Source organism: Grosmannia clavigera, assembly GCF_000143105.1.
Source record: "Grosmannia clavigera kw1407 unplaced genomic scaffold GCSC_144, whole genome shotgun sequence".
Classification (NCBI taxonomy): domain Eukaryota; kingdom Fungi; phylum Ascomycota; class Sordariomycetes; order Ophiostomatales; family Ophiostomataceae; genus Leptographium; species Leptographium clavigerum.
Window position 1 is genome coordinate 116195 of NW_014040797.1, and position 20711 is coordinate 136905.

The 20711-nt window shown below is 58.1% G+C and overlaps 9 protein-coding genes across 9 annotated transcripts; 4 read left to right on the top strand and 5 right to left on the bottom strand.

Moving 5' to 3' along the window:
- Positions 1–113: 113 nt before the first annotated feature.
- Positions 114–1420, bottom strand: CMQ_2971 (uncharacterized protein; the record flags this gene model as incomplete). Its single annotated transcript, XM_014317049.1, has 3 exons — positions 114–496; positions 559–889; positions 1145–1420. The coding sequence occupies 3 exons, from the start codon at positions 1418–1420 to the stop codon at positions 114–116; spliced, it is 990 nt and encodes a 329-aa protein (XP_014172524.1).
- Positions 1421–1737: 317 nt separating this feature from the next.
- CMQ_2531 (chorismate mutase prephenate dehydratase) lies at positions 1738–2872 on the bottom strand (the record flags this gene model as incomplete). Its single annotated transcript, XM_014316609.1, has 3 exons — positions 1738–2594; positions 2659–2719; positions 2777–2872. The coding sequence occupies 3 exons, from the start codon at positions 2870–2872 to the stop codon at positions 1738–1740; spliced, it is 1014 nt and encodes a 337-aa protein (XP_014172084.1).
- A 540-nt stretch (positions 2873–3412) lies between these two features.
- CMQ_2639 (eukaryotic peptide chain release factor subunit 1) lies at positions 3413–5251 on the bottom strand (the record flags this gene model as incomplete). The annotated part of the gene is made up of 5 exons (XM_014316717.1): positions 3413–3591; positions 3721–4861; positions 4949–4998; positions 5076–5160; positions 5216–5251. The coding sequence occupies 5 exons, from the start codon at positions 5249–5251 to the stop codon at positions 3413–3415; spliced, it is 1491 nt and encodes a 496-aa protein (XP_014172192.1).
- Positions 5252–5795: 544 nt separating this feature from the next.
- CMQ_2847 (duf1770 domain containing protein) lies at positions 5796–6401 on the top strand (the record flags this gene model as incomplete). Its single annotated transcript, XM_014316925.1, has 1 exon — positions 5796–6401. One exon carries the CDS (start codon positions 5796–5798, stop codon positions 6399–6401), a length of 606 nt encoding a protein of 201 aa, XP_014172400.1.
- A 246-nt stretch (positions 6402–6647) lies between these two features.
- CMQ_2645 (uncharacterized protein) lies at positions 6648–8649 on the bottom strand (the record flags this gene model as incomplete). Its single annotated transcript, XM_014316723.1, has 4 exons — positions 6648–7526; positions 7589–7963; positions 8019–8315; positions 8404–8649. The coding sequence occupies 4 exons, from the start codon at positions 8647–8649 to the stop codon at positions 6648–6650; spliced, it is 1797 nt and encodes a 598-aa protein (XP_014172198.1).
- A 1828-nt stretch (positions 8650–10477) lies between these two features.
- CMQ_2737 (60S ribosomal protein l2) lies at positions 10478–11386 on the top strand (the record flags this gene model as incomplete). The annotated part of the gene is made up of 3 exons (XM_014316815.1): positions 10478–10531; positions 10591–11077; positions 11163–11386. 3 exons carry the CDS (start codon positions 10478–10480, stop codon positions 11384–11386), a joined length of 765 nt encoding a protein of 254 aa, XP_014172290.1.
- A 577-nt stretch (positions 11387–11963) lies between these two features.
- Positions 11964–13075, top strand: CMQ_2792 (adenosine kinase; the record flags this gene model as incomplete). The annotated part of the gene is made up of 2 exons (XM_014316870.1): positions 11964–12015; positions 12075–13075. The coding sequence occupies 2 exons, from the start codon at positions 11964–11966 to the stop codon at positions 13073–13075; spliced, it is 1053 nt and encodes a 350-aa protein (XP_014172345.1).
- A 321-nt stretch (positions 13076–13396) lies between these two features.
- Positions 13397–16550, bottom strand: CMQ_2555 (uncharacterized protein; the record flags this gene model as incomplete). Its single annotated transcript, XM_014316633.1, has 4 exons — positions 13397–15291; positions 15358–16235; positions 16295–16408; positions 16507–16550. The coding sequence occupies 4 exons, from the start codon at positions 16548–16550 to the stop codon at positions 13397–13399; spliced, it is 2931 nt and encodes a 976-aa protein (XP_014172108.1).
- Positions 16551–17685: 1135 nt separating this feature from the next.
- Positions 17686–19793, top strand: CMQ_2722 (farnesyltransferase beta subunit ram1; the record flags this gene model as incomplete). The annotated part of the gene is made up of 5 exons (XM_014316800.1): positions 17686–18355; positions 18549–18572; positions 18680–18938; positions 19050–19328; positions 19517–19793. The coding sequence occupies 5 exons, from the start codon at positions 17686–17688 to the stop codon at positions 19791–19793; spliced, it is 1509 nt and encodes a 502-aa protein (XP_014172275.1).
- Positions 19794–20711: the final 918 nt, after the last annotated feature.

Sequence of the window (20711 nt, forward strand, 5' to 3'; positions counted from 1 at the left end):
TCTGAAGGATTCTACATACTGGACCGACAGCCATCTTACACGGGTAACCAGAACAAGAATTATTTTTCATGCAAAAGTTGTTGTTATATTGAAGAAGTCGGAGGCGGTTTGATTTACGCAGTTATGGCCGATCCCCGAACGGCCAGGCCGCCTTCAGGGCCTTCAACCCAGACATCCCATCTGTTGGTATCAGTGGCAGATCCATGGTTATTCTTGCGGATGCAGACGCGAAGAGGCTCATCGGCGTAGAGAGGAGCGAGATTGCGATACTCTAGGCTCTTGATGGCGGCAGGATCAGAAAGCTGGGAGCGCAAGATGGACAGCATAAGAACTAGGGATAGGGGGCCGTGGAAGAGCAGGTTGCGATGGCCCTCGACCTCGCGGCAGTACTGAGGGTTGAGGTGGATGGCATGGGCATTGTAGGTGAGGGCGCTAAAGTGGAAGAGCAGGGTGGCCGAGGGAGTGAGAGAGAAGGCATAGTCAGGCTCAAAGGGGACTAAATGCATGATATCAGCAAAATGTCAGCAGGATGTAGGCGAGCAAAGAGACAAGGCTTACGTTTGACGACACGTGACGGCGGCCGGGAAGAAGATGTAGCAGAGGATGGCGGCAGGAGGACATCGCGGATGAAGACGAGGGTGCGACGCTCCTCGACGGCAGGGCTGGCCTCAACAGCGGCCTCAGGATCGGCAGCAGCAGGATCGACGAGGCCGTAGCGACGCCAAACATCAACAAAGATCTTTTCGGCGCCGGGAGACCCACTAGCCTTGATGTGGCCGAGACGCTCGACGCAGACGGCGCGACGGCCGTCGAGAACGAGGCTCTCAAAGCCGTCAAAGCGAACAGAGCCGCCGGCCCACATGCGGCGGTCAAAAGGTGAGCCGGGCGACTGACCAGGGTCGGTACCGTCGGGCATTAGAAGGGAGGGGGGCTTTTGGAGAGGAAAGTGGACGAGATGGTGGCCATGGGGGAGAATTGAGGGGGCGGTGGGAAGGATGAAGGGGTCATTGGAGGGGGGGAGAGAAGCGAGAGGAGAGGAAGAAGCAGAAGAAGGAGAAGACGAAGGAGAAAAAGATGGAGAAAAAGATGAAGATGAAGGTGAAAATGAAGAGGAAGAGGAAGAGGAAGAAAGAGGAAACCGGACGGCACCACACTCCGGGGGAATGTAGTCCGACAGGCTGATGTTGAGCAGGTGAGACGGCACAGGTGACAGCACATCGTAGATAGCTTTGGCCGGACGGGCAGCCATGGATGCGCGCAAGGCCTCGATGTCGACAGCGGCTCCGTATAAGAGGCCGCGATGATGTCGGAACGGCAGCAAAAGGCCGGCCTTCAGCCGAGGCCTGGAGGCGGCTGCCGGCCGGAGCAGCTGGGCCATCGGGACAGCAGCGGCGGCAGGTAGAAACTTGGTGCAACGCATGGCTGTCAACGGTCGACGGTCAGCATTCAATGTCTGCCAGAAGCAGAGGAGCAGAGATGCAGTTTTGTTTGCTGCTCTCGTTGATGTCGATTGTTCTTAGATTTAGGTGGGGAAGTTGTTCTCCTCACATGACATGCATTAATATCGCCCGAACGGGAAGGCGCGTCTGTGGACGGCCAGCTCCTTTCGCTGTCCTCTGCTACGCCCTCTTGACTGTGGGAAAGACTGTCTTTTTTGTCTATTTCATGCTCATTACTCTGTTTACAGACATCCTCGATCTACGCTGCCAAGCACCCGTCCCTCCGGGCCTACTGCAGTCAATCTCGCTTCGTCCACGTGCCCAGCAGCCGCCAGGTCTCGGCCACATCGGCGAGTCCGGCCAGGGCCTGCCGGATGCGCTGGTCCGGATCATCGTCTGTTTTGTCGGCTGGCCGGTCTGCCGCAAATTCGACAAAGAAGAGGTACTGGAACGGCTGGACCAAGCTAGGCAGGCTGTTAATGCTAGTCAAGTTGAGCCCGGCGCGGCGAAAGCAGTCGAGCGCGTCGGCTAGCGCGCCCGGGCTGCGATGCGGCACCGTGAACGAGACGAGCGACTTGGACTGGTCTTGGATCGTCTTTTTCTGGGTCTTCTGGATCTTCGTTTCCGTCGCTCCCTTCATCCCCAACACATAGAAGCGCGTCGTGTTGTCGGCCCGGTCTTCGATGCACCGTGCCAGCACGTCTAGTCCGGTGGTCTCGGCCGCCAGCGCGCTCGAGATGGCTGCGCTCGTGCCTGTCGGATCGGCTGCTGCCAGCTCGGCTGCTCGACTCGTCGAGCTTGCATCGATCGTCTCTACGCCAGGTGCCAGGTGCGCCCGCACAAACGCCGTCGTCTGGCCGAAGCCCTGCGGATGCGAGTACAGCCGCGCGATGTGGTCCAGCCGTGCCAGCGGAACGCCCTTTCGGTCCTCTTGGCTCTTCTCGTTCTTCTCGTCCTCGACAGCCGGCTTCTGTCGTCGTCCCAAAAGGTAGTGATGCACGGCCAGATACACCTCGTCGCACACCGTCAGCGACCCATACGCGCCGTCGCGGTCGGCCAGCGCTGCCAGCGTAAACGTCACCGGCCCATGCGTCGAGTTCTCGAAAGGTGTCACTCCAAACGCTGCCCGCCCGAGTCGCACCGCCTCAAACACGTCTGTCCGTCCGGCCGGTTAGCCCTTCCCCCCGTGACACCCGCTCAGACCGCTCGTCTAGCTCACCCTTGATCGTCGCCACCGGCAGCAGCTCCCACTCGTCGCCCGGAAACACAGATTTGGCTGCCTGGAAGCGCTGGTCAGCATGAATCTCGGCTTCTGTCTCTGCTTACAAACAACGAACCTGGTGCGTGTATGACGAGACCGGCCCCAGAAAGGCCACTGCCGGATGCTTGCCTTGCGACTGCGGCACCGGTCCATGTCCCTGTTCGGTGTCCATGGCTGCTGAATCCGTCGGCACTGGGCACCGGTTTTTATATGATGAAAGTGCTAGAGAATATTTCTCTACGGCAACTATGACTTAGAATAACAGTACGGAGAAATACACCGCACTGTGGATAACTGCCCTGGTGGATCGTTACTTTCAGCACTCATGTTCCCCGCGTTTCATGTGCATAGCTTGGGCGAGAAAGATTATTCAGTCTAGACAGGGAAACATCATTTAGCGGACTGGCCGACAATACGATATGCTCAGTACGGCGGCATACAATTGCCCGGCTCTGCCCTAAGAGACATCAGTTGTGGAATCACCAGACCGCCTTTGCCAGATTTCCCCATCTCCTCCGCTTTTATTCTCTCCCGCTTTTTCCCCATATCCTCCGCACTCTTCACAGGCCAATCTTCAATCTAACAGGTTTCCCCCCAACCAACGTCAAAGCGATGCTCACAGGGGTATCTATCTCTGTTGTCAGACCAGAGGCAGCAACCAAAAAGGTGCGATTCGGGACACACTCACCCTCACCGTCGTGCAGACTCAAATTCAAGTTGCCGTCGTCATGGAACGAAGCGGGCTGGGTCGCGTCACCTGGTAGCTGAGATGGCTACCCCAAGGCGCCGCGGCGGCGGGAACTCCGGACCCCAGCCGGCGCTGGGCGGCTGGCGGAGCGCCGGCCTTCCGGTCGGGTCCGTACGGCGACGATTGATGGCCAGCAGCAGGCGCTTGCTCCTTCGACGGTGTCATTTGAGTCGATAGTCCCCCGTCATCAACGAGGGAATCAATTTGTCAATCTGTTGGTCAGCGATGAGTAGAGAGAGAGAGAAAAGGAGAAAAGGAGTAAAGAAACCCACCATCATAGTAGTCATCGTCGTCATCCACCTCGGCCAACTGCTCAAAGTTGACTTTGTACCGCAGCAGGCCGCCAATGCCACCAAAGCCCTTGACGAACTGATTGCCCTCGGTCGAACGGTCGGACACAAACTCCAGCGCGGTACCAAAGTCCTTGTAGTGCTCTGCTATCCACTCGAGGAACGACTCTTGCGTGACGACGTCCATCTCCTGGCCGGTATCCTTGTCCAGAAACTTGGTGCGGTCTTCGAGCTCCTTGTTGTCCCTCGTCTTGGTGGTGTGAAGCACGATCTCGCTGCCCTGGCTGGACTTGAGCACCCAGCGGGTGATCTCGAGGTTCTCAAACACGATCAGCGTCTCGACAGCGCCCAGCTCCAAAGCCTTGAGGGTGTCGTCGATGCCGTAGCACATGCGGCCGGTGTCCTGGCTGATCTCCTCAAAGTACTTGCCGATCAGCTTCTTCTCCTGCACAAACTTGACGTTGCCCAGGGTCTCGGACGACAGCTCGATCGCCTGGTTGAAGCCGTTCTCGCCGCCATACGACACGTCGACGACCTTGATCACCTTGACGGCCAGCCGGTTGTCAAACATGTCCGACACGTTCAGGTCGTTCTTGAAGTCGGCCGAACCGGCCAGGATGAGGCCGCCGACGTTGACCTTGTCGTTGGTGATGAAGTTCTGCACGGCCAGCTCGGCCACCTTGCGCACGTAATTGTGGCGCTTCTCGTCACGCAGACGCGCAAAACGCAGGGCCGACTGACCACCACGGCCGTGCTTCTTGGGCAGGTCGACCGAGAACTTGTGCACCACCTCGCGCGTGTTGCCGCTCAGCGTGCCGAAGAGCGCGCCGTTGCCGTCCATGATGATGAAGCCAAACTTCTGGTCGGACTCGAGCAGCTCAGCCAGCGCCTCGGTGTGAAACTTGTTGTCGCAGAGGTAGAGTGACGTATTGATGGGCTTGAACGGCTCAAAGTCGATGTTGACCTTGCGTTCCTTGCCCTCAGATGTCAGAATTTCGCCGCAGTACACCACCAGCCCATTGGGCGGCACCTTGTTGTAAAGCTTGAGCCGCTGCTGCGTCGACGTGATGGCCGAGAGGACCGACTGCCGGTTGACGCGGGACTTAATGTTGGATGCCGTACCCTAAATGAAGCGAACACGAGCTGTCAGCCTGACTGTTTTTCCCGTTCATTTCCTTTTGCGACCGCATGCGTCCCGGATAGCACGTACGTATTCTTCAGCCAGCATCTTGGCAATGCGGGACACCTGGTCCTTGGGAGCTAGAGCCCGACAGTGTCAGTTGACGCGCTTCCATTTCTGGTCGGGCAGCGAAGGTGAAGATGCAGGGCAGACGTACGAATGATGAGGGAGATCATGCTGGTGCCGTTGCCACGGGCGGCCTCAAGACGCTTGATCAGCTTCTTGACCTTCCATATCTCAATCTGCCGCCTCCGGGTCAGCATGCTGGAGCCACAAGCATAAGCGGGGGGAACGCACATTCTTCTCCGCCTCGTTGGAGTTCGGGTCGCTCATCTTGACGAAGATGTGGGGGGGGAATCAAGAAAGGGCGAATGAAGGAAGACAGAAGGGAAAAAGCAAAACAGTGTGGCTGTGGTTCTGTGCGCGAGCGGCTGCGGGTGCTTGCTGTTCTGGCTTCGTGGAATGAAGAGAGAAGGCAGCACAATTTTCCCTTTGACTTTTGGGAGGGCGAAAGACGGCCAAAGTGGGTTTGTGCTGGTGTTCTTATTGTAGTATTATTTTATTCGTACGCGGGGTTTCCTGGCCCGTGAAATTTTTTATTTCTTACTATTTTCCCGGAAAAAGGCAAAGCCAGAAAGCCAGAGGACGTCGTTGGAGCGTCGAGTTCCAGTGGGTAGAGGCCTGTGAGGCGGGCGACGAAGCCCTATCTGCTGTCGGTGGTCTGCGCTGAGCTGAGCCACTCGTGGCGGCTGAGCCTGGCGCACGGACCATATGACGTTCAGACAACCAACCTGTTCTTCCAGACAGAAGACAGGCACACAGTCCAGACAGACACGCCGTCCACGCAGACACGCGCGCGCACACCAGCACCACCGCCATGGCGACATCCATTCCGCTGCAGCTGGCCGAGACGATCCAGACGGCGCACATGCGCCCGAACCCGTCGGTCCTGCTGGACGCGGCGCCATCGACGGCAGCCGACCGGAAAGAGGCCGTCGTGCTGGAAGACCTGGATGATTTGGACCTGGACGTCGATCTCGATCTGGATCTCGAAGGCGACGACGAAAAGAGACGGGCGGCGGACGACGACGACCTGCTCCCGTACAGCTACAGCGCGATCCGGCCGTGGAAACCGCACCACGGCGGACGGTTCGGCCACCAGCTGCCAGCTCTCCCCGATCTTCGATTCGAGCAGAGCTACCTGCACAGCGTGGCCCGGGCAGATCGCTGGTGGAAGGTGGCCCTGATCACGGCGCGCGACCAGATGGTCATGCCCTTCACCCAGGGCCTGCTCTACAACCTGGCCGTCTGCGGCTGGCAGTTCTGGAACCGCAACGCCCAGCTGAGCGGCCAGACCGTTGGCGCTCGCGTGCGGCGCTGGTGGTATGGCGTCAATGGCTGGTCTCTGCCACAGGGTCGGTCACGAACCAGCGGCACGACCGCCTGGGCGACTTCGAACAGGACGGCCTGGAACAGGAGATGACGGGCGAATGGGTGGTGATGAGGGACGGTATCCCGAACCGAGGCCCAAGTACACTGTATATACACACACTTCACGAAACAAGACATGCTTTCTGTTCAGACATACCTGGAAGCCTCCTGGTCACGTGCTTTTATTTGTAGCCTGTATAATGTGAGCCTGTATAACGTGACAACTCAAACAGCAGACATCCAAACAACCCCCCCAGACAGCGTGTGCTGTGTGCCATTCCTTTTACTATTAATAATCCTAATTGCTGAGCCCTACAGCATCCGGTCGGCCTGCTTGCAGTGCCTTGTCTGGGCTTTTCCTGCAAGACAACACTGTAGCCACAGCGATGGTTGGCACATCTAATGGCACGCCCTTCTCGCCTTCCTCTGCCTTTGTTGGCGCCTTGACATCGGCCTTGCCCTCTGACTTGAGCCACTTTCCCGTCTCCTTGTCCAGGACAGCACTGACCGGAAGCTTGACCACGGTACTGCGTCGTGCATCCTGCTCCTGCTCCTGCTCCAGCTCCTGCTCCAGCTCCTGCTCCAGCTCCTCGTCTTCTGCATCGAGTGCTGCGTCTTTGTCCTCATCGAATTCTTTGTCCTCGTCGTCCTCGTCGTCCTCGTCCTCGTCCTCCTGCCCCTCGTCCTCCTCATCCTCCTCGTCGTCGCCAAGGTCCGGCTCGCTCTCGTTATCCTCCGCTGCCGAGTCGTACTCGTCGTACACCTCCTTTGTCTTCTTCTGAGCCCATCCATTCATGCTGTGGTTGACGGCAGCAGAACGACGCGGCCTTCCGGTAGGCCCGACCGACACGTCGTCCATGTCGACATCCCCGTCGCCCTGCACGCTGGTTGCAGAGCTCGTCACCCCGTCACCACCAGCGCCAGTGCTAGCATTGAGCCGGTTGGGCGCTCGCACCTGTCGTCCGCTGGCTGTTGTCGTCGGCCCACTGTGTTCTGCAACCGCACTATTGCGCCCCGATCGCCGCCGGCCTGTCGAGTCGGTCAGGAAGTCCTCGTCGTCCGAGTACGTGTACTTTATCCGCTTGCCGCGCGTGCGCCCCTCGTAGACCGAGAAGCCTGGATCTGGCCGCTTGAACTGGTCTTTGCGCGTCTGCCGGTACTCTCGCCGCCGCCGTTTCTGTGAGAAGTCACCCGTTAGCTGCCAGCCTTTGTCCCATGTGCTGCTCTCTCATTACGCACTTCTTCTGTGGCCTCGAAGCGCGGGATCTCGTCGCTCAGCCGCTTAGCAAGCTTCTTTGCCTTGGGTCCCCCGTCTCCCGTCTCGAGCTTTTCAATCAAAGTCCGAGTCTCGTCAATCGACCCGGCAACACTGCGCCACGTCCGGTTGATGAATCCGGCCGGGTTGCTCTCGCGGTACACGCGGAAGGCTGTGTCGTCTCGGCCCTCAATGAGGAAATACCGCCGCTTGTCGCTGTCCGATCCCCACGGCTGGATGGACATGGCCACGTTGGAGTCGTCTTCGTTTCGCTTCCCCTTGTAGGCGTGGTCGATGATGTCGTGCACAATTTTGGACGAGGCCATCGCCCACAGTATCAGAGCACGCAGGAGCGTGAGCTGCTTCAACGTTAGAACTGGAGCGCATGCCCGCACGCAATGCAGGACCACATACCCTTTCTGATGGCGTCATGGACGCAAACGTCTTCCCGCCGGCGAGCGGGTTATCCTTCCAGGCCGCCACCCACTGCGAGGAATGCGACTGTACGGCCTCCTCGAGTGCCCGGTTGTAGTGGCCGGGCTTCACGTCCTGCTGCCGGTTGAGGAGCAGCTTCAGCAGGGCACAGAGAAAATGTTCGACACGTTCGCCCGGCACGCTGTCGACAACGTCGCGTTCGAGCTCCTGGGGGCCAAAGGTGGCCAGGCTTTTGGGAAACGCCTCCACGAGCCGGTTCCGGAACATGACGATAAACTGCAGATCCAAAAGCCGGCTGTCAGCACCCACGCGATCTTTCGCGTCGCAGCGACGCCCGACGCGCCAAAAGCACGGCAAAACTCACAGCAATGTCCTGGTTGTCGGCAAGCACGTATTCGTGTGGTGGTGAGGCCGCCCGCTCCCTCTTGGGCGGTGGCGGTGAGGCCTTCCCAGTGGCTGACTTGGCGCCCTTGGGAATCTTGTGGAAAAACTTGAGAATGCCGCCCTTCTCCTGGCGCAATTGGATGTCGGCCTCATCGTCCGACGGTGCGGACGAGAGCGAGGACAGCGAAGACAGCGAGGACGTGTCGGACAGATCGTCGTCGGCCATGGCGGTGGCTCTGGCTTTTCGCTAGAGATATCGGCTGCGTCGTCGTGGAAGGGCTTGCAGGGCGAGAAGAGGAGGCTGCGCTGGAACGCGCGCGTGGCCGACGGGAAAAATGGGAAGCAAATCAAGATGGATGCAGTCAGACGCGCAGCGATGGCAGAGATTACTTGCGTGTCGACGGCAGCAGGTTGGGTGCGCGTCTCGTTGGTGGCAAGTGGTCCACGTCGTGTAGAAAATGCAGGGTTTAAAGTTGAAGTTGCTTTTTGGACTAAAAAGAGCCGCGTCCTGACTGCCTCCTCCCACTTTCGTCCAGGACAAAAGATATTGCCGCAACGCCCCTGTTAGGCATTCGCTGCCTAATTCGCGGCCAGCTATAACAGAGCATTGCAACCCCCACCGGCTTCCTCTTCGTTCCTGTCCGACTCAGCCCGCCTTCGTCTTTTATTTCCCGGCCGCTCGTCACGCTGTCGGCGGCCACCTGTTCATTCCACCGTGTTTGCCTACGTCATGTCCACATGGAGACTGTGGTTCACTAGCCGCTGCCAGTCTGCACCTGTCTGCACTGGATGCCATACCTGCCCGGTAAGACGGCTTTTCAAGGTACCGACCAAAACCCCGCTGTGCAGCCAGAGACATGTAGCCAGCCAGAACAAATCCCGGAGCGAAAAGCTGCAATTTCACTTGTGGAAGCCGAAGACTGTCGTCGTTGCTTCGACCAGACCAGACCGGAAAATCCGATTGCGAAGATGATGGAAGCAACTCCCGGGTGTCCTGTCCATCCTGGGCCATAGCAAGGACCTGGATCAGTGCGGACTAAGCCAGCGTTCATTCCAGCGGGTTGCAGCAACCGCTTGCCTATTTGCCGAGAATCGCCATTTGCAAATCTCGCGTGTTGGCTTGTCCACCAGAACTGCTCTCCTCGCTTGAGGCCTGACCGGCTTTCCACTGAGAGAGCAGAGGAGAGTGGTATGAATAGTATGAAAGGGAGGCAGCATGCGCAGGCATCTCCCGGCAGGTGAGCCATGTCACTGGACATGTGGTGTAGGGGCGATAACAGCCAGCACCGCCCCCAACGTCAACACACAGCCAATCTCTGCGGACAGAAAAATGGTTGGCCAAGTTCCGACAAGCCAGGCACCCCCCAAAGCTCATGCCACCTTCATGTGGTGCCTCTTGTTCGTGGCGGCACATACACGCAGGATGCACTTGAACGCGAGACTCGATCGTTTATGGGAGCGAGAAAAAAGCAATTGCGCGTTTGCATATTCGGCCGTATGCGACCCGACCGGTACAAAGTGGCACAAGTCCACGATGGGCGGGTTTTGGTCCTGAAAGTGAGAACGACGATCCAGGAGGTCTCAAAAGTGGTGTCGCGAGGGGAACTCTGGCGACTAGCCCCCCACTGTGTGGAGCACCGCGAAGGAGCTGCGGCCCTGTCCACGTGACTTTTGCAAAGTAAGCGCCCGGATGACTAACAAAGGGCGGGCTGTTAACCCTGAAGAGCAAGGAGAAAAGCACGGAAAAATAATAATTTTGTGGTGTGGACTGGTGTGGACTTTTGCCTAGACGGCGTGCATCTCAGAATTTGGGTTTTCTTCCTACTTTTCCTCCTCACTTCACCAACACAAAGGGTAAGCAATACGCGTCCGCCACCCTTCCCCTGTCTTCTGCCTGGCACATTGATAGTCGCCGTCAACGAGGGAGACAAGAGCTTCCCGCTGCGCCTGCCATTCTCTGCCTAGACGGCGACATTTACGAGCGCATTTGCTAAGACCAATCGTCGATTTGCAGGACTCCGAAACCCGACCGTTCATCACATACCGGAGCCACCATGGGTCGCGTTATTCGCAATCAGCGCAAGGGCGCTGGCGGCATCTTCAAGGCCGTACGTGCATTCCGGAGAGAGGGCATGCGCTGTGCATCATTGCTCACCAGGCAAACTAGGTCACCCGTCTTCGCAAGAACCCCGCCAAGTTCCGCAGCCTCGACTTTGCAGAGCGCCACGGCTACATCCGCGGCATTGTGCGCGAGATCATCCACGACCCCGGTCGTGGTGCACCGCTCGCCCGCGTCGTGTTCCGTGACCCGTACCGGTTCAAGCTGCGGTCCGAGACCTTGATCGCCAACGAGGGCATGTACACGGGCCAGTTCATCTACGCCGGCAAGAACGCCGCCCTGACGATTGGCAACATCCTGCCGCTCGGCGTCGTACCCGAGGGTACCGTCGTGACCAACGTGGAGGAGAAGGCTGGCGACCGTGGTAGCCTCGGCCGCACGTCCGGCAACTACATTACTGTTGTCGGCCACAACCCGGATGAGGGCAAGACCCGCATCAAGCTGCCGTCTGGCGCCAAGAAGGTTGTCAGCAGCAAGGCCCGCGGCATGATCGGCATTGTTGCCGGTGGTGGCCGTACCGACAAGCCCCTGCTGAGTACGTTTTTTTCTTTTTTTCTCTTTCTTTCCTTTCCGTTTTCTTTTCTTCTCTCCTTCCTCTCACAGCCGCTAACCTGCAACAGAGGCGTCGCGTGCCAAGCACAAGTTCGCTGTCAAGCGCAACAAGTGGCCCCGGACTCGTGGTGTGGCCATGAACCCCGTCGACCATCCCCACGGTGGTGGTAACCACCAGCACATCGGTAAGGCCTCTACCATCTCCAGATACGCCACCCAGGGCCAGAAGGTCGGTCTTATTGCCGCGAGGAGGACGGGTCTGCTGCGTGGTACCCAGAAGACGAAGGACTAAAGGAAGCGGAAATGCGAGGAAAATGGGTGCCGTTCTTTGTTTTACAGGGGTTCAACGTCATGGCTCGGGGGCTCAATGGACTGCATCATGCTTGTTTTGTGCTGTTGGGATGCGGCGGCAGGAGAGCGTGGACGCATACAGTGTAAGACAGTGGGGCCGATTGCCCGATAGGTCGCTGTTCTGTTGCCATATCCGACCAAAGAAAAGACAAAAAGAATTGTAATCAATCTGGGATGTCGAGTCGTATGATCTGGAGAACAGCCATTGGTCGGGGCGTCTGGTGTATGGTCCGGGGGCCTGGTGTGATGATCCAACGACTTCTAGATATATTGAATGTCAGCCAGTCGATATTTCTGTCTCTGTTCTTCAGATAAGATACAAACTTGTGTCCAGCATGTGCTCCTGCCTGCTGAAGATCCGACCTGCTGTGGCAGCGCTGTTGAGCCCCACCAAAAAACCTTGCTGGCGAACTAACCCCGCCAAAAGCAGTCGAGCTTCTCCTGCGGTAACGACCTCTCTTCTCCCTCCTCACCCATTTTCTGCCTCCATCCATTCCCGCCATATCAGACCGTTCACCATGGCCGCCACGAAGACGTACCGCCTCCTGTGTCTGGAGAACCCGCTGCTGGGTAAGTGAGGGTGACGGGGTGTGGTCTGTCCGGCCAATTGGCTCCTGCTGACCGTCCAGACATCATCGCCGATGGCGACCAGACGCTGCTGGACAAGTACAGCCTCAAGGCCAACGACGCGATCCTGGCGGAGCCGCAGCACCTGGCCATCTACGAGGATCTGCTGACGAACCGCAAAGCGATCCTGAGCGCGGGCGGTGCGGCGCAGAACACGGCCCGCGGGGCCCAGTACATGTTGTCCCCCGACAGCGTCGTCTTTCTCGGCGGCGTTGGTCGCGACAAGTATGCCGACATCCTGGCCGAGACGGCGGCCAAGGCAGGTCTGCGGGTCGAGTACCGCGTCGACGACAAGGAGGCCACCGGCCGCTGCGCCGTGGTCGTGACCCCGGGCCACCGCAGCATGGTCACCGAACTGGCTGCGGCCAACCACTACGATCTCGGCCATCTTCAGTCAGCTGCCATCTGGCCGCTCGTCGAGGCTGCGGAGGCCTACTACATTGGCGGCTACCACTTGACCGTGTGCCCGCCGGCCATCATGGCACTTGCCCACGAGGCCGCTGCCCGGAACAAGACGTTCATCCTGTCCATCTCAGCCCCCTTCATCCCGCTCGCCTTCAAGGACGCGCTCGACGCCACGCTGCCCTACCTCGACTACGTTCTCGGCAACGAGGGCGAGGCCGTCGCTTTCGGCAACGCTCACGGCCTCTGCAACATCGACCTCGCCGATATCGACAACGTCTCGACCGACGAGCTCAAGGCCATCGCCAAGCACCTCGCCAACCTGCCCAAGGCCAATGCCCAGCGCAAGCGCGTCGCCATCGTCACCCATGGCAGCAAGCCTACCATCGTTGCCGTCCAGGGCGACGCCGACGTGCTCGAGTTCGCCGTCTTGCCCATTGCTGCTGCCGACATCGTCGACACTACTGGCGCCGGCGATGCCTTTGCTGCCGGCCTCGCTGCTGGCATCATCGAGGGCAGCTCGCTCGAACAGAGCATCAAGCAGGGCCAGTGGCTCGCCCGCCTCTCGCTCACCCAGCTGGGCGCTTCGTATGTCGCTTAGAATTGCTTGCTTTTGCCTAATCGAAAAAAAACTAACGTCTTACAATCTGTAGGTACCCCTTCCCGAAACAGTCCTTCTCCCCGTCGTCGTAACGGCATTACATGGGTCGAGCTCAAAATGAAACGAACAGGAAACAACAGGAAACAAGGGGCATGCAATGGCATGCGAAACGTTTCAACAACACATATGGCGGCGGCACAGAATTGCATGGCGTAATTCAACTTTATGATATCTTTGGGACTCTGATGTTGTCGGGAATAATATGCCGAATCATCTTACAAAATGCTCTGGTCCGCTTGTGACTAAGCCGCAGCGACAATGCTACTGTGGCGACTTGTGACCGTTGCCGAGCGCGCTGAGCAGCGCATTCCGGTCGTAGGCATTCGTTTCGTCCATCAGGCTCGTCTGCCGCACAGCATTGCGGAAGTGTGTCGGGTCGTCGCGGGAAGCCGGTGTGCCGCGACCCCAAGCTGTCGCCGCCTCCTGCCATTTTCTCCTCATGTTCTGCTGGCCGTCGAGAAAGCTGCTGTCGCCCATCAGAGACGTCGACGGCCCGTTCTGACTCCCAAACCCGGACACAAACGGGTCTCGCAGTCCTCGAGGACTCTGCACCGACGGCATGCTTGACGATGGGTTCGCCGTGAAGTGGCTTGTATACGACAGTCCCGGGCTGGTCCCAAAGCCCAACGCCTCCGCCTGTGCCTGCTGGAGCTGCTGCGGCAGCAGTCGGCCGTCCGTCGGGCCCCAGGGACTGCTGCCCAGCACCGGCACCGCTTTGGCTGCTCCCACCGGCGACAGGGCTGTGGGAAATCCGCGAGACGAGTTGTTCAGCCCGCCAGGCGACCGCGCGCTTGGTGACACCGACCAAAAGGCCGTCTTCTCATCCGCTGCCGCTGTCGGGCCCCCCATGCCCATGGCATGTTGTAGCGGTGGGTATGGCTTGGGCTGGAACACAAATTCCCAGGGCAGGCTGGGAAACGGCTTGGCCTTGTTCGGCCCACATGTCGGAATTCTGGCTGCAGCTGCGGCAGTTGCAACAGCTGCCGTAGCAGCAGTGGTGCTGGCTGCTACCGGCGATCTCTGTGCGTTAAGCTGTCCGAAAACGTCGTCGGCCGTAGATGTATGCATTCCGTAGGATGTAGACGACTGGGTGGCCGGCTCTGGCCTGCCTGCATTGCTGACAGTCCGGGGCTGGTGCGACTCGGGCGGACTGAGGAAGTTCTCCACGCGGCTGAATGCCTCCGAGTCCATCAAATCAAGCTCAGCGTCCGTCTCGACTGCCACAGGCATGCTTGCAGCTGCCGGGAAGCTGCTTGGCCCAGTCACGTTCGGATAACCGCCAGTCCAGGGAAGCCATGGTATGCTAGGGCTAACGGCCGGCGCGGCCTCTATAAGAGGCGCCAATGGCGACTTGGCCAGCTCTTCCGCCGGCTGACTGGGCAGATGCACCTGGCCTTTGGAACCGATTGGTGCTGCAGCCACTGTGACCAAGGGGGAGGCCACAACAGGCGACGCCATAGAGGCTGCTGCAATGGGCGCAGCATATGTCACGTGATCTTCCTTATAGCCGATCCTGGTCACTTCTCGGTTCGACTCGACCACAGTTGTGGCCACCCATGGGAACGAGTCATCGCTAACGAGCTTAATCGCCGACTCGACAATGTCGTAGATCCTTGCAAGCGTCTCCAGGGCAGGATCTAGACGCTGCACGCCCACCTCGTCGATGCGCATTTTGAAGCTGTCTTGGGAGTTGCTGGGATGGAGCGCCGTCCAGCTGTCCAGCGGAGCCAAACCCAGCACTTCGGCGTCCTCAGGAAGAAGGTATGACGCAGGGGCTGCCTCCGTCCCCGAGATGATCTCGACAAACAGCGACAGGCAGCGCGTCACGGCCCTGTGCATGTCGACAATGTGCGGGTTCAGGTGCTCCTGGAACTTGACCAGGTCCTCGTGTTGGATGAGTATCCAAGCCATGCAGGTCCGGAACAGCGACAGGCACGTGTCCGATGCCGAGTTCTTCTTCTTGCCTGCCTTGTCGCTGCTATTCCTGTCCTTGCCGCTCGTCTTGGCGCTGTCGCCGGGGGCCTTCTCCTCGACAGATGGCCCGCCAAACAGACGCTGTGTCTCGGCTTCCAGCACACGACTGAGAACAAGGATGGTCCGTACAATGAAGAGGAGAACGAACTGGCATGCCTTGGATCTGGCCGCACTCCATTCCTCTGCGCAGGCGCATGTTAGTCGCTGTGCTCACCATGGCACAACAAAGCTTGCGGGTGCTTCCTTACCTTTGACACGTCTCAGGGCGATATCGTAAGCGGCAATGCTCGTCAGAAGGGCCTTTTGTAAGTAGGCAGGCTGCTCTGCTGACTTCAGGAGCACCTCCCATCGATGTAGAACCTCGCGCTCCAGCTCATCCTGCTGGCTAAACTCCTCGCCCTTGTAGTAGTAGGCATGAAGGCGGATCAGCCACGACCCGAACGTGTCGTACGGGTCGGACGCAGCATTGCCGGTTTTGCGTGCCGGCGGGGGCTGCAGAAGCCTCTTGAACTCGGACGCAAGGTTCTGCGGCGCCAGGTTGTTGGGATTCCGGACCGCCCAGGAGCGGAAAAAATGATAGACCACGCCAAAGTCCCGGTGTTGGTCCGCCATCACCACCGCCATCTGGTGATGGGCATCACCCTCTTGTGGCATCAGGTCCTGGGCCAAGCCGTAGTACGTCAACGCCATTTCGGGATTGTGTCCCTTTTGTCGTGAGGTATTCATCCGGTAGCGGGCCAAGTCCCCGAGATGCAGGAGCGTACGATAGCAAGCGAGCGTGAGCTCCTGGTTCAGATTCGCCTCTTGGGCGTCAATTACCTCGTCTAGCTTGATTGTCTCCGACTTCATCAGCCGGGCAATTCGCTGCAGAGGGGTGAGGTGGTATCGGGCGGAAAGACGCTCGATAAAGCCCTTGTAAAAATACTGGGCCGTCTTCAGGTGTTTGGCGTACTGCTTCTCAATGGTTCGAAACTGTACGATTTGCCCGTGTCCACGATGGCGTTGGAGAGCCTTTTTATACTCGGTGCTGATCAAGGAGTGCACTTGCCACAGCTTGTCGAGCACACGGTTATCGTGCGCAAACCTTAAATCTGAGAAGGTGGTGGCCATGCAGGCCAAGCGGAGACTGAAGTCCCAATGTTAGGTTGACCACAGGGAAAAAAGAAATGGGGGTCCAGAACGCACGTCTCAAGCATATGTTCCACAGAGTCAAGGTCAGCCAGCTTCTTGTTGCTGCTATCTTCCTTGCTCATCTGGCTCAGCTTCTTCTGCATGCCGTGGATGATCTTCTTGGCTTCCCTGTACATCGCAGAACGGTCAGCGACACGACATCGTCAACAGAGCAATGGCACCGGAGATACCACCGTCCATTCATTGGCCGAGGGGAGAGCACATACAGCCAGGGCCGCTCGGCCTCTGCGGCATCTTGTTTGGAAGCCATTTCTGTTGGGGTGGTGAGGTTTCTTTCTGTGCGCTCGGCGCCGTGAAGCCGTCACCGTTTGGTGAGCGAAATGTGAGAATTCCCGCCTGGTGATGGTGAAGAGGGCGTGGATGCGCCCGGGCGCAGCTGGTGAGTATGCAGCGGCTTCCTAGCTCAGATCATACACTTCCCGCTACATAGACGACAGGAAGCGGCAGCCCATAATAGCTAGGCCTGTGTGAACATACGAATTGCTTGCCTTCGGCTCCGATTCGGGAGACTCGATTGGTAGCTGTCATACAAGCGGCTGATGGAGAACACATTTGGCGGGAAAAGACTAGTCATGGATAGCACGATCGTTTGCACTTGTCTTTCTCTTGCTTGCGGTGGCTGCTGGAATGGACGCTGCTTAGTTCCGTGCGACTCAGGAAGAAAAACAGACTTTCGGCTGTCAGGCTCTGCCCCAACCAACACTTCGCAAGATCTTAAGATGTCGCGAAACATGGGGTGTGGCGCCAAGCCGTGGCTGGTGCGTTTGTACAGTGCGTGGAATAGTGCCCACGAAACTGCATACTGTATTTACATGGTCGCCTTTGGCTGCAAATAGACGTTTCGTAAGGACTTGTTGGGCTCGAGTCGTCGGCCTGTGCCTCTCTTGCCGTATTGTGCCGGATCTGACCCTCTGCTGAACGATCTCTGCTCTGCACGAAAGCTGGGTTGAGGGAGGGGGGGAGCAGAGGTTCAGTGGCCTGTTTGCCTGCCTCCATTTTTTGTGACCGCCCAATTGGCTTCCAAAATCCGCCAAACTACTGTCCTGGGAAGCTTTGCTCCATGCCACACCGAACCTCACTCGACCTACAACCGCCGCGTTCCGTGCCTCTTCTCTGCTGAAGCATCCCGGCTCCGGTCTCCTGTACCTCCAGACCCCGTCTGTTTCTGCGTTCTGGATCTACACAAGCGGACATCCCAACAGGGACGAAACGGGAAACAATCACAAGCTGCGATGCTATTGTTCTCACACGCTACTGCCTGTTGGTTACTCTGAACATAGTGTCTGCACGCCCCGTGTCCCAGCCACATGACAGGTGTGAAGGCAAAAGCGACTCGCTACAGCCACCGCGCCGTCTTTAAAAGGTCGACGAAAAGACGCCCAGCCATGCCGGCCACATCTACAACCGACTTGCAACAGCTAGATCCCACCGACGTGGACGAAGAGATCGTCACCCACAGCAGCATTATTGGATCCTACAAACCAGTTCTTATAGAGCCGTCTGCCATGATTGCCGACATCTTTACTCGCCCGCCCTTGGTCCGGGATGTCCTTCTCACGGACACGTCTGACGTGCAGGACGAAACCGTCCAGCTCTGTCTGCCGTTCATGGATGGCCAGGAAGGCCAGGACGGGCTCTCGAACTACAACGACTTTGGGGTGCCCAGTCTGGATCGGCAGCGGCACATCAAGTTCCTCAAGGCCAGCTTGGGGACGCTCCCGGGCAGCTTTGTCAGCTACGACGCCAGCCGGCCTTGGTTGCTGTACTGGTGCCTCAACGGGCTCACACTTCTCGGCGAGGACGTGACGGTCTACCGCCAGCGTCTGGTCGACACGGCCAGGTCCATGCAAAACGCTAGCGGCGGCTTCGGCAGCGGCCATGGCCAGGTGTCACATCTGGCCACCACGTACGCCATCGTGCTCTCATTGGCCATCGTCGGCGGGCAGGAGTGCTACGATGTCGTTGACCGTCGTGGTCTGTGGAAGTGGCTCTGTGCGCTGAAGCAACCGGACGGTGGATTCCAAATGTCGATCGGTGCCGAAGTAGACCGTCCAGGTATGTTGCTGTGGCGTCGTGGTTGCGCGCATGTGCGCCTGCGTGCCCTCCCGGTCCTACTTTTTGGAAACCCAAACTTAATGGTTTAGGGGAGCATATTGTGCAGCAGTCATGATCTCGCTCTTAAATATCCCCCTTGGCCTGAGCCCTGAATCACCGGCTTGGACGGCCGACAATCCGACTCTCTTTACAGGACTTGCCAAATATGTCCAGAGGTGTGCGTATAGCCATTCCCGCTGGTGTGCGCTCGCTTTGCCGGCGTTTGTCGGTTTCTTGGTTTTTTCGGTTTTGCTAACGCAAAGGGTGGGTTGTGCTGAAAAACAGGCCAGACGTATGAGGGCGGAATATCGTCTCAGCCCGGGTCGGAGGCACACGGAGGATATGCGTTCTGTGCGCTTGGCTGTCTATCTATTCTGGACTCTCCTGACCGTTCCATCTCACGGTATGCCCCATCCGAATCCTTTGCATCCGTCCAGTCACAGCTTGACAAGAATCAATGCATGCTGGGCCCGGTCTGTGCTCACGAAGATGGTGTTGATGGTGGTGGCCGCAGGTGGCCGCAGGACGGCCGCTGGCGGCGAACGTGACAAAGGACCGTTCCCACCACCACCTTCTTGCGAGGTGACATTGGCCGTGACGGGCTGGCGGACGGGCGAGCTTACGAGTCGATACTGACATACCGGTCTGGGCTTAGGTATCTCGATGTGCAGCGTCTTGTATCGTGGCTCTCATCGCGCCAGTATGCGCCCGAAGGCGGCTTTTCCGGGCGTACCAACAAGCTTGTCGACGGCTGCTACAGCCACTGGGTAGGCTCCTGCTGGCCGCTGGTCGAGGCTTGCCTCGGGCGTTCAGAACACGAAAACCCCTCTCTGCCGTCGCGGTCTCTCTTCAGTCGAGAAGGGCTGATCCGGTACATTCTCTGCTGCTGCCAGGATCAGACGAAACGCGGAGGCTTGAGAGACAAGCCAGCCCGGTATGGAACATTCTCTTTCTTATCGCGGGAACCGTGATGCCTTTTTTTTTCTTCTTCATTTCTTCATTTCTTCCATTTTTTTCTTATTTTCTTCTTTCCCTTGCTCTTTGTTTTTTTCCACTACTCGATTTGATTGCTAACTGGGTGGCTCATGCACGCTGATGCGCTGCGCCGTGTAATGCATGTAGCATGTCCGACCCATACCATACCTGCTATGTCCTCTCAGGGCTGAGCTCGGCACAGCATAAGTGGGAGCTTGTGGCACCAGAAGGGGAGCCAGCACTGAGCGCGGGAGATACAGACATGCCGGCTAGCCCCACCTGGCTTGTGTCGCCGTTCGTGGGTGACGACATGCAGGTCTTTGAAGAGGCCGACCGGGTGAACACACTCCATCCAGTCTACGCTATTCCGGCCGATTGTGTCGCCCGGACACAGGAATTCTTCCGGGCCAAGGCAGGCTTTTAGGCAGCTGTGAAGGGTTGATGCTGGCCGGATTTGGGACACCATGTCGGAGCAAGGAGGGATGGCTTGGAAAAAGTCACAGAGCAGCACTCATCTGATTCTTCCTTTCGTAAAAAGGCTGGTGTGTCAATCAGGGCAGCATGGCTGTTTGTTTCTTCGTATAACAGATCATGCGAATGTGCCGTATGTCTTGTCTGCTGCCGAAGTATGCATGCCGAGCAATGGGAGCTGCCTTTTCCCCGGCCATGGCTCCAACCGATCTGCGGTAGCACATCGCTCACTCGTACGAGGTGGACATATGCATTTCTGATTCGGCTATTTACAGGCCTTCCGACACGTCGATGAGCGAAGGCAGTCATGTGTGCACTGCAGGATATGATCAACCACTCAAAAACATGCAGGGCGTTTTTCAGCCGGAGCCCCTGCATGCACTTGGACTTTGCCCTCTCGCGGACACAACGAGATACGAATACTCCGTACTGACAGGAGAAAACGGTCAACCGGCTCATATCCGCATGTGATCGCAAACACATCCATGGCCTCGGCTGGTCAGCGTCTGCATTCCGAGCCAGAAAGCCTGGGATTAGAACGAGAAGGGCCAGCCCTTCCATCCCCATATATGCATAAGTCACTCTGCATTGCACGCTGCATATACATCCTCCGGATCTGGGCCACACGATTTTCTGTCCCCCATCTTGCGCTCCGGCCCTTCCTCTGCCCCTTCGCTTCGTCGGTATCGCAGCTGCGACGTACGCATCTTGCCGTGTGTCGTATCAGCGCGCCAACTTCCTCGGACATGGTCCTTGGATCAACGGGAAGAAAGGGACTGGCTGGCTTCGGCATCGCCTTTGCCTACTATTTCGTCGGTCTACTACAGACATGCACAACCCCGTAGCATGCGTTACATTGGGCCTATTACCT